The 12,605-nt window shown below is 42.0% G+C and overlaps 1 protein-coding gene across 1 annotated transcript in view; it reads right to left on the bottom strand.

Annotated features, from left to right (window-relative positions):
- ZSWIM5 (zinc finger SWIM-type containing 5) overlaps positions 1–6,623 on the bottom strand; it is a 250,126-nt gene extending 243,503 nt beyond the window's left edge. Inside the window, exon 1 of the mRNA XM_037827381.1 lies at positions 5,958–6,623. Within this exon, the coding sequence (XP_037683309.1) occupies positions 5,958–6,546 (589 nt within the window). The 5' untranslated portion in view covers positions 6,547–6,623. The remainder of the gene's footprint in view (positions 1–5,957) is intronic.
- Between the last annotated feature and the right edge of the window lie 5,982 nt (positions 6,624–12,605).

Below are 12,605 nucleotides of genomic sequence, written 5' to 3'. Positions count from 1 at the left end.
ATGATAGACTCCAATGGCTGCATCTTGCTCACTTTGCTTAGCTGCTTCTGCCTGGAAGTGAGCACGCCAGTCAACAAACTGACCGGGGTTAAAAATTGAACGGGCAAGCGAGGCCCAGTCTTGGGGGAGGCAATAGTTCATGGCGAGATCCTGTAGTATTTGGGAAGCATATGGGCTACCTAACCCGTCCTCCTTGACGGCCTTGCGAAGCTGCTTGATAGTATCTAAGTCAATGGGATACCAGTCATGCGGCCTCTGTGGGGTGGGGGTAAGGTTAAGAGGAAAACAGCGAAAAGCACGAGAGAAAGGAGGACACGCCTGCAGAGGACTTGGCGCGGGAGTGGGGGTAGGGGGAGCGTTGCCCCAAGGGTTGCCTTGAGGTGTAGAAGGCATCCAGGGGTTGTTAGTCGGCAGGGTGGGAGGAGCGGCGGCAGCTGCCAGTAGCGGCTCCGAGGGGGAGCTCGCCGGAGGGAGAGGCGGGAGTGGGAGGCCCCAAGCGTCGCAAGATGGCGGCGCGGTAGGCGTGGCTAAGACACAAGATGGTGGATCAGCCCCGCCCTGTGAAAGGGTGGGGCCCAAGGCATAAGATGGTGGACTAGCTCCGCCCTGTGAAAGGGCGGGGTAAAGCGTATGCGGTTTCTGGCTCAGCTTAGGGCTGATGTCATCGCTTGGATTTAACGGGGCCTCTATCAGGGGGGAGGGAGCCTTGAAGGCAGGAGCGGATGGTTATTAAGGTGGGGAGCAAGCCGGGAGGGAAACGCTTGCTCTCATGTTCCATGGCATTAGTGACTCGATCAATAAGGCGATCATAAGTAACAGGGTCCCAAAGATGGCAAGTGGTGAGCCATGGGTTAAAGGGCAGCAGGAGATCCCAGTATATCTGCAGCTGCCGGACAGACACTTTACAGCGATGCGTGTCTAGGAGACCCGCCAGAGCACGAACTTGAGGTGCCTGACATGTAGATATACGATTACCCATAGCTGAGGGGAGAGGAGGGGGAGTAGTTCCCGAGCCGGGCCGGCCGGCTGGCAGGGAGGAGAAGGAGGAGTAGTTTACTGAGCAGAGAGAATGAGATAAACTGTGGCTGCAAGGCCGAAGGAGACGGCGAGAGCAGAAAGCAGTGCCCTTTGGCAACGAGAGCAGTCAGGGGGGGGCGGTTGCAAAGAGGCACACGGCACCAAATGAGGAAATAAAGATACAAAGAACTACAGCAAAGTAATGGAGGGGAAGAGGGAGAGTGTTAGGAGGGACGGGGGTCATAGAAGTGCGCATACACGAGGACGAAGAGAGCGTGGGGGAAGGGAGGAGTTCCTACTGGATGAAGAGAGCGTGGGGGAAGGGAGGAGCGGCTTCGGAGCAAGGAACCTCCCACGGCTCCGGAAGCGGCGAGGGAGAGGCGGCCCTACCTTGCAGGCGAGGAAATGGGAAGCTGGAGGGGCGTCCGGGCGAGCGGGTGACCTGCCAAACTGTCGTGTGGAGACGATCCTCACACGGGGCACCAGTTGCGGTCGGGGTTACTGCTTCTAGGGGGAGTGGCGGCCGGTAGCCGAGCCCTCAGCTCTCGGGGCTGCTTAAAGGTTACCGGCGGCGGGGGCTCTTTCCCGGAGGCGAGGGCGAGGCGGAGGACGTTGGCCAGAGTCCTCGGCGAGAGGCGTGCAAGGAGGGCGGCGATAAGGACAAAAACACTCTTCATCCAGTAGGGGTATGCGCCAAAGAGATTTATTCAGGGGTGATTACAGGTTATATAGGCTGGTAAGAGGGGCAGGGCTGGAAAGGAGGTGAAGTAGCCTAAAATGGCAATATTGAAGGGAGAGGGGCTAGGATTGGTTCTGAGAGGATTCAGGAGCCGTTGCAGCGGGCGGGGGTTGTTCTGGCCACGGTGCATGCGCGCTGGCGGTGGCAGGAGCGGCCTTGGCACCAGGGAGCGAGTGGGTAAGATAAGGAAGTGGGGAAAGGGCAGTTGGGAGAAAGGCGGTTTCCTCCGGCAAGTCTCCCCTGCCAGTGGCATTTTGGGTGAGGAAAAGGGAGCTGCCTTGACCTCGCTCCTCAGGCTCGGGGGGGCTGCAGAGGGCACTCACGCCCGTACCTACTACCCTCCCCAGGGGGTGATCAGGTCCCCTGGCCCAGGCCTGGCAAGCCGAGGTACAAGCTCAGACACCCGCAGTGATTTAAAACTTAAGTTCCTACACTAAAAAATGTTGCCACTTACCCTTAAAGATAATACAGCTGGCGTCTGTGCTGAAATATCTTAAATATAAATTGTTACTTTTCCCAACATGAAGTATTATTTTCCTTAAACTTTTTATTTTGAAATAATTTCAAACAGGATAGATGCAAAAATAATATGAAACTGATACAGAGAATGCCACCAATTTTGACATTTTGCAACATTCCCCACATGAAGTTTTATTATTATGTTACCTATTCTAATTTACACCTGATGCTTTATAAAGCTTTTCAGGTGTGGATATCATTTGTTCCCCTAAACAAACAATACAGATTAAAACAAATTATATATAATCAACATTTATTGGTTGTATCTCGTTATTACCATATTTCACAAAATTTATACTACAGAAAAATTTCACAGACATGTTTATTGATAATTACAAGTGCTTATAATTATAAACTTACTACTTGATGTTTAAGTTGTTGATAACTTCCTGAAAGGGACCTCTTTTTTTAAACATAACATAGTACTTAGCCTTGTGGGTCTAGTCATGAAGACTATCCCAGGACAAATTATATGTTTATTTAGAAAATGTGTAGACTAAAAATATGGGGTTTTGTTGAAGTCACCTATCTGAATCTATGAAAATTTTTTGGAAAAATATTTATATAATTAAGAAATACCAGTACAGAAGGCATCTGTATGCCTTTACCCAATTTTTAAAAATCCAAATTTCCCAATAAATATATTTCAGTTTTTAAGAGAGACAAAACGTTAAAGCTTCTTTTCCTTAAATCAATTCAGATTTCCATGAGAAGACATAAACCTCCTTTAAGTTTTACAAACGCAGAGAAATTAATTTAAAATATGGTGAATAGTAAAATAAGTTAAAAACTTAAAACTATTCATAAATTTTAGTTGTCCTATTCTTTTATCATCTGCATACTCCTGAATAAGTATTTTCACAAGGTTTATACTGCTAGCTACTTTCATGGGCTTCTTAAACCGGTTAGAAATGCAGATGCTTAAAACATCTGAACTCTATTACCTTCATAATACTAAGAGATCAGACTGTAAGTCTATTCACACAGCTTCAAACTTACAGTTGTCCATGAAAAGACTAATTTGCAATTTTCCCCTTTTAAAAGGAACAATACTTCTGATTCAGTACTGCTATGTGAAAGAAATGTATCCTTTGACCATAACAAGCCTATATTTCTCCCGTTTATTTCGAGACAGGAAAGTTTCAGTTCTGAATCAAAATCTGATGTTTTTTAGAGTACCAGCTTTCAACCAGAGTCTGTGACTTCCCACTACCAGATTCTATGTGGAAAGCAATCCAAAATTACAGAATTTAATATACTCTTTCTTTGTACAAGTTTTTAAAATTGTTTAATTTATTTTACTTCAAAACTTTTTGTTTTGTGTTGTGCTGTGTTGCTGTTGTTGTTTCATTTAAATCCCCTTATGAATCCTTTCTTTAAAAAGATGTTAGAAAAATACCCCAAACTTTCCTTCCTTCAGTAACTTCCAATTCTGAGTTTATAACTAACCATGGCTTAGAAACAGTAAAGAAATATGTAGACTTTTTAATTAGTACCACTTAGTAAAATGAGTTTGAAGTGAAGTTATAAACCAAAGAGCATGATTACCATGATTTGCTACATACAAATCACTTTCTCACTCTTCCCTTGACAATACTGTTATAAAACCTATCATCTAGACTAAGTCACATAGTTTTAAATTTAGGAGATGAGGAATAAGTCTCTAGTTTTACATCAAAAAGTAGTTTAGGCCAAGATACAGAAGTTAAAATGACACAGAATGATTCCATACTCATTAGCACAAATTAAGGTTATAAAAAGTAAAGATTGCAAAGCTCATGATTTTCAAACAGCATTACCTAAAAGTGATTAATTCATTCTCCTATCTTCAGCTTTGAAATCCAAAGTGAGAATTAGAAAATACACTTTTATGTGTCTTTTCTCCAGGTCCCAGAAACTTATCATACAAAAGCCCATCACGCATAAACACACCAATTTAAAAAAGAAAAAACTAATTTAAACATGGCTGGACCACTCACAAAATCTGATTTCACTTGGAATTTGACATTATAGTCACTTTAAAAATACAGACCTCTTTAAAACTCATTTCCCTCATTTAGATCATGAAGTCTGAAAATTCTTTCAAATTCATCTCATTATAAAATGATCACTTCCTTTTCAATTTAAAATATTTTAAACAAGAACTTTAAAATAAAAGTTAGCCAATCTAAACTCATAAAAAAAATAAAATTTACAGACTAATAGAGAAATGCCTGTATTTGTTGTTCATATTTTCAATATCTCAGTATTAGAACTGTACACATTACTTGTCTATTCAATTCATTCTTTCAAAACTATACACAAATACACAAAGGACTAATCTCTTACAAATAAAACTTTCTCAATCCAGTGTCACTGTATTCTGGCACAGGATAAATTTACATTCTATATTTCCAAAACAAATTATAGCATACTGTTTTAGTAAAAACACAGGTTCAGTGATTCCCAATAACCAATACATATTACCTTAGATAAAACACCACAATGTGGTGTTTACTCCTTAAAGGAAAATAATTTTAAAATATGTTGGTTTTAGCTGGGGAGAAGAGAGCTAGATGTTTGGGGTTTATGTGTATTTGTGTGTGTGCTTATTGAATTCTAAAAACAGCCTCCCTCCAACTCCTTTAAAAAATTAATATTTTCTTCAATAAATATGAGTATATGCTGGACAATAAGACGCAAAAAGATGCATGTGCACTTCCAGAATGTTGTAATAATACAAATAGAAAAAAAAATCAGTGTTTTAATTTTTCACATAGTACGTCAACATTACACAATGTCATTTTTTTCCTCTTTCTCCCTAACCATTTCACAAATCGGGAGCACTGTATTTATACTTAATAAGATAGGCAAACTGACTAGAACCTCCGGAGGAGTAGAAGAAAAAGAAAACATTTTTCATTTTCCCACAAACTAAATGATAAAACAAAAGCAAATACGGAGACTTTTTAAATGAAAAGCACTAAGAGAAAGAAAAAAAAAATCGTGACCAGCTTTTGATTTATCCCAGGCTGACAAGGAAGACAGACCCCACCCCCACTCCAGATTGTGTGGCTTTTTTTTCTCCTTGGGTGGGGGTGTGGAGATGAGAAGCTGTCACATTTCCATCTTCTGTTATTGTTAGTCCATAGCCTGGATTCCCAAGCATCACTGAACCAGGAGGAAAAAATATAAAACAGACGATTAAAATTGTCTGAGATGCACAGAATTTTGATGTTGTTTCCGATTTTAAAGTTAATTACACTTCAATCTCCTAGGACCACAGACTGCCTTTGACAGCCTGACCCTCAAACATTCCCTGTAAAATCGCTTGCACCACATTCACTAATAATCCTTTCCTCCAAACCTAAATTAGAAAAGCGCATTTCCGAAATTATTGCACCCAAGTAGGCATGTATCTCCCATTCTTTTTGCCTTTGGTGTGGAGAGTGGAGTGAAGAGCAGAAAAGAGAGACCTATTCGCTCTTCAAACAAAAAGAAACAGGGGTAGAGGGCCAGTGGGAGAAAGAGCTGCAATGGACCTGAATGAAATGTTGAGAAAAGTTTTTCATGTGACTTGTTTTTCCTTCGGCGGGGGAACAGGAGTTGGGCAGAAAGCCGGGGTCTCGGCCCAGGGATCCGGCCGGGAGGCACCTGCAGAATAGGAGGCCGAAGATAAGAGGGGAGCCGGGCGAGCACCTACCGACTTGCAGCACGTTCTCCACGGAGCCGCTGTCCAGCAGGCGGATGCCCCGGCGGAAGGGCAGTCCTTCACCGCCGCCACCGGCCGCGCCGGCACCAGCGCCCAGCCCCGGGGACACCCCAGCCGCGGCGGCCCCGGGGGCGGAGCCGACCGGAGCGGCGGCCCCGGGGGGCAGCGGCGGCCCCTCCTCGATTGGCGAAGCCCCTGCGGCGCCGCCAGCCGCGCCGGAGCCGCTCCGGTACTGGAAGCTGGAGTACATGCAGATCTCCCGCTCATTCCGCGGGAAAGACCAGTAGACGATGCGGCGCTGCACGGGCTCCGGGATCCGCTCGAAGCGCTCCTCTACCCGCTCGTACGCCCACTTTTCCGCCACCGTCTTGGCGGCGCAGTCCAGCAAGGACTCTGGCTGCAGGTGGGGGCGGGCCCCGGGGGGCACGCTGCTGCCACTGACGCCCCTCGCCCCGCCGCTGGCCGCCCCGGGCGAACCGCGAGGGTGGTGAGCCTGCGGACTGGGCCACGAGCACAGCCGCTTGGCTGGGGAGACCGGCAGCAGCGAGACCAGCTCCTGTCGCTCACCTCCTTCCGCCATTGCTGGGGACTGACTGACTGACTGAGGCGGCGGCGGCAGCGGCACCGTCTGCGGCGGAGACCCAGGCCACTGCCACGCGCCCCGCGCAAGCGCCCAGCAGAGGCACCGGGGGGGGGGGGGGGGACGGGGGCGGGGCGAGCCGGCCGACCCGAGTGGGGAGCCTGGGCCGGGCCGGGGCGCGCGCCGCGCGGGGGGCAAAGGAGGCAGCCTGAGGACGAGCGTGAGGCGGCGCGCACTGTCCGGGCCACCGCGGGCGCGAGGAGAAGCGGGAGCAAGCGCGGGCCCGCAGCGCGCGCCAGGCGCGAATAGCCCAGAACGCGCGCCGAGCGCTCGAGCGGGGACGACGGCTGCCAAAGAGCAAGGAGCGTGGGGCAGCCTTGCCAGCCCGAGCGCCTCCAGTTCACCTGCCGCCCGACCGCAAAAGTATGGACTGTGTGACCGAGTGAAATGGCAGGGTCGCGAATCATCCGGGGAGCCGCCTCCATGAAGTAATGGACTTGCGGGGCACAAGGAGAAGGGTAACTCAAAATCAGGCGGTAGACTGACGTGACAGAAGACTGTCACTGCTGAGCGGAGGATCTGGCAAAAAGATGCTAGGAAGACACTAGGAAAAAATCGGAAAGTTCGAATGATGAAAACTCTCTTGGTTCCAAGAATTGAAGACTTTCCTCACGCAACAACAAGAACAACAAAAATGTACGATATTAAGTCGGCGGTTCTCCCGGAGCTGGGCAAAGTCGCTTCAGCCGCCGGCGGGACAATGGGGGCGCTGAGATCTCATAGTCACGGCAGTTGCGCCCTCGTAGGGTTTCGAAGGGTTTAGCACCTTGCATCCTAGGAAACAAAACACTTTTGTGTCATTTTTCGTAGAATTCTGAGCCCCTCCTTTCAGTCTCAATTAGGTCTTTCATGTTGTCCTCGCTTTATATTAGTTATCACACGTTGCATGCATATTTGTATTTATTTGTTTGACTGTCTCATTGCCCAACTGACTAAACTCCATGACAGCGAGGATCATGTCTATGTTCTTCACTATTATTTAACCTTGACCTGGATGGGTAGTGGATACTCAAGAATGACAACTCCATCACTGATCTTCCATCAACAATATGGAGTTGTGACAGTCTCTTGCTACAGCCAAGAAAGCTTTGATTATTTCCGATTTACTCAAAAGCTAACTTCTCTAACTTTAAAATGTTCCAAGAACTATGTTAAGAGAGTTTTGGTTGAGTTCTCCCTTCGAAATGAATGAATTCTAGAATGGTGTACCATATAAAGCTTTGTTTTTTGTTGTAATCTCAGATTAGAGAGCATAGATTATTGAGTCAGAATTGGATGTGAATCACACTTGCTGCTTGCGTGATGCTAATCATGAATCAGTTTCTTCATTTGTAAAAGGGAGCTAGTAATAATGCCTCTTCATAAAACTGTTTTAAGAATTAGACATAAAAAAGTCGAATGCTTATTCAGTGTAGAAGTACTCAGTAAGTATCTGTTGAAAGAGTAAATGGATTATTGTGAAGTAGCATAATCCCTACTCCTCCTTAAATCTGGGTACCACATTTGTAGATTTCATGGCACATTCTTTTCCTTCCTGGAATTTACATGAAGGCAGGAACCATTTCTATGTAAGAGCCTACTCCTAACACCTGCCATTATGCCTGCTCATGGCAGATTCTCAAAAAAATATTTGCTTTTGAATCACTGAGTATGTTACTCAGATTTAATCAATTGCTGATGAATACAGTTGATAGAGGTTGAGATACAGGATATGTTACCTGTACATATTCATTAAGAGTTAAGTTTGAGCCTTCTAGGTTTGATTTACCTAGGTGCTCTTTCTTTATTTTGAGAACTTTAAACAATACAGAAAAGTACAAAAAATAGCATAGCATACACCCGTATTCTCACATCTTTCAAAATTAATTATTAATATAGCTAAAGTCCACTATAACCACTTCCACCTAGCATCCACAGGAACAACTGCATCTTGAGCTTGGAGTCCGTTTTTAATTTATGTCTGTGTCTATGTGTCTATGTAACATTGTCTTTATATATTTTATTTAATTAAATGGTATCATACTGCCTACCACCATACTAATACCTTACTTTTTTTGGTGCATACTGATGTATTAAAATCTCACTTATTCCTTTTAAGTGCTGTAAAATATTCTATCTTATGAATATATCATATTTCATTTCAAAGCCTAACTTCACCATGTGTTACTATGTGTACCTCATAGAAATGACTTAAACTTTCTGTGACTCAGCTTTCTAATTTGTAAAATGGGGATAACACAAGTACTTAACAAATAAGATTGTTTCATAATTAATATATGTGGATTTCATAGAATAGTACCTAGTATGTGGTAAGAACTCAATAAATGTTAGCTATTATTTATGTATTTATTTCACTCATGATGGACAATTAGGTTGTTTCCAATTTTTTTATTATTAGAAACAGTACTTCAATGAATATTCAGTGCTGCAATGGCCATCTTTGTATAGGTCTCCTTGAACATGTTTTCTAGAATTTCTCCTTGGTATATAGGACTTTTTGATCATGGAATAACAACATTTTCAGTTTTACTAAATGCTCCTAATTGATGTTCCAATGTAGCTATACCATTGTATTAGTTTTCTAATGCTGACTAAAAAATTACTCCAAAACTACGTGGTTTTAAACAATGATAGTAATTTATTATCACTCATGGTTTCTAAGACTGAGGAATTTGGGAGCAGTTTGGCTGTGTGGTTCTGGCTCAGGATCCCTCAGGAACTTGCAATCAGATGTAGGATGAAGCTGCAATCATCTGAAGGCTTACTAAAACTGGAGGATCCTCTTCCAAAGTGGCTCACTCACATGGCTGGTAAGTTAGTGCTGGCTGTTGGCAGGAGGCCTCAGTTCCTCTCCATGGGGCCTCTCCATTGGGCTGCTCGAATACAGCCATGGCCTGGCAATCAAAAGAGCAAGGTAGACAAAGCTATAGTAATCAAAACAGCATGGTATTAGCACAAAGACAGACATATAGACCGGTGGAACTGAATTTAGGTTTCAGAAATAAACCCTCATATCTATGGCCAATTTATTTTTGACAAGGATGTCAAGTCCACTCAATTGAGAAAGAATAGGCTCTTCAACAAAAGGTGATAGAAAAAACTGGATATCCATAAGCAAAAGAATCAAGGTGTATCCTTACCTCATACAATATACAAAAATTAACTCAAAATTTATCAAACACCTAAATATAATAACCAAAGCTATACAACTCCTAGAATAAAACAGAGGGAAGTATCTTCAAGACCTTGTGTTAGGCAATGATTTCTTCTTCTTTACACCAAAAGCATGAGTAACAAAAGAAAAAATAGATAACTAGGACTTCATCAAAATGAAAAACTTTTGTGCATCAATGGACTTCATCATGAAAGTAAAGAGACCACCTACAGAATAGGAGAAAATATTTGGAAGCCACATATCCATTAAGGTTTTACTATGCAAAATGCGTAAAGAAATCCTGCAACTCAACAACAAAAAGTCAAACCAATTAAAAATATGGGCAAAAGACTTGAAGAGACATTTCTCCAAATAAGATATACATATGGCCAATAAGCACATGAAAAGATATTCAACATCATTAGCCATTAGGGAAAAGCCATTAGGGAAAAGCAAATCAATAACACAGTAACATACCATTTCACACCTATTAAAAAATGGAAAATAACAAGTGTTGGAGAGGATGTGAAGAAATATAACACTCATTCATTGATGGTGGAAATGTAAAATGGTGCAGCCACCATGGAATACAGTTTGGCAGTTCCCCAGAAAGTTAAGCAAAAAATTACCATATGACCCAGCATGGTAGTTTGAAGCTGTATATACCCCAGAAAAACATATTCTTAAATCTGATCCATTCCTGTGGGTATAAACCCATTTAAGTAGGACCTTTTGATGAGGCTACTTCAGTTAAAGTGTATCCCACCTCATTCAGGATGGGTCTTAATCCTGTTACTGGAGTCCTTTATAAAAGAATGAAATTCAGACAGAGAGAAAGCCGTGGAAGCAAGAAGCTGAAAGCAATGAAACCTGGAAGAGAATGAAGAAACCAGCAGATGCTGCCATATGCCTTGCCATGTGACAGATGAGCCAAGGATCACCAGCAGCCAGTCTTCATGTTATCTGCTTTGGGCAGCCTAGTAAACTAAAACACCTAGCAATTCCACTTCTAAGTAAATACCCAAAGAATTGAAAGCAGGGACTTGAACAGATAATTTGCATACCAATGATCATAGCGGCATTAACCACAATTGGCCAAAGATGGAGCAACCCAAGTGCCCACCACAAACAAAATGTGGTATATACATACAATAGAATATTATTCAGCTGTAAAAATGAATGAAACTCTGATACATACAACAGCATGGATGAACCATGAAGACATCATGTTGTATGATCTCACTCATTTGAAATAATTACAATAAGCAAATTCATAGAGTCAGAAAGTAGAATACAGGTTACCAGGGATAGGGTTGGGGTAGAGAATGGGGAATTAATGCTTAATTAGGGGTAGGGAATGAGGAATTAATACTTAACACAGTTTCTCTATGGGGTGATGAAAAGTTTTAATAATGGATGGTGGTGATGGTAGCACAACATTGTCAGTGTGATTAATGCTACTGAATTATATATTAGAATGTGGTTAAAACAGGAAATTTTAGGTTGTATATATGTTATTAGAATTTTAAAAACCATAGTACTGTACAACAAAAACAGAATCCTAATGTAAACTATGGACTATAGTTAATAGTATAATTATAATAATATTGTTTCATTAGTTGTAACAAAGGTACCACATTAATGAAAAGTGCTAATAGGGAAAACTCTGGGCGGGGAGGGGTATGGGAACTCTGTATTTTTGCATGATTTTTTTGTAAAACTACAACTACCCCAATAATTAATTAATTAATTAATTAATTAAGCAAGGTAGAGTTTCCAATGCCTTTTATGATCTAACCCTCAGAAGCCACACTTCCTTTGTGTTTTATTCTATCCAGTCAGCCCTGATTCAATGTGGGAGGAAGCTTTACAAAAGCGTGAACACCAGAAGTTGGCTACCACAACCAACTTTCACCAGCACTGAATGAGAGTACTATTTTTCCCATAGCCTCACCATATTCGATAGTGTCAGAAAATAATTTGTGACAATTTGATTAATAAGAAATGTTTTCTATTTTTATTTGGTTGCTGGTGACATTGGGCATCTTCTTATATGTTCTTGGCCATTGTATATACTCTTCTGTTAATTGCCTAATTACATCCTTTATTTTTCTACTGAATTTTTGACATTTTCTTGATTTGTAATACTTTATACATTCTGGATAGTATTCCTTTGTTATTCATTGAAAATATCTTCTTCCAGTTTGTCTCTTGTCTTTTACCTTTGTTTATTATGTTTTACCATATTTTGCTGCACTGGTTTTAAATTTTATTGAAGTCAAATTACCTAACTTTTATGTTTTACACAATTATATCTTATTTAAAGAAGAATTCCTTCCATATTACATATTTTCTTCTAGTTGTTTTGGAGTTTTTTTCACTTTTAGTTCTTCTTTCTTGTCTGGAATTTATTGTTTCCTTCTTTGGATCTAATTTTAATTTTTCTATAGGAAGAGCTGTTGGTTATTCCAAATTCATTAGTTGATTAGTTCAGCCTTCCCCCCATAACTCTCTGATGGATATACCAAATTCTCTGCCTGGGTTTGGTTCTTGGACTTTTTCTGTTTTATTTTATCTGTTTATACTCCAATGATACACTGTTTTAATTAATAATCAAACTTGGTAATATCTAGATGACTGGTAGAATGAGTCTCCCTTCTTTATCCTTGTTTTCCAAATTTTTCGTAGCTATCCAGGCACTTTTTTTCCTTCCATTTGTATCTTATAGTCAATTTTAATAAGTTTTCCAAAAAGTCCTGCAGGGATGTTGCTTGGAATTACATTGAATATATAGATGAATTTGGGGGAATTGGTATCTTTATAATTGATCTTCAAAAATACAGTA

The sequence above is a fragment of the Choloepus didactylus genome, chromosome 2 (assembly GCF_015220235.1).
Source record: "Choloepus didactylus isolate mChoDid1 chromosome 2, mChoDid1.pri, whole genome shotgun sequence".
NCBI lineage: Eukaryota > Metazoa > Chordata > Mammalia > Pilosa > Megalonychidae > Choloepus > Choloepus didactylus.
This window is presented reverse-complemented; position numbering and strand designations above follow the sequence as displayed.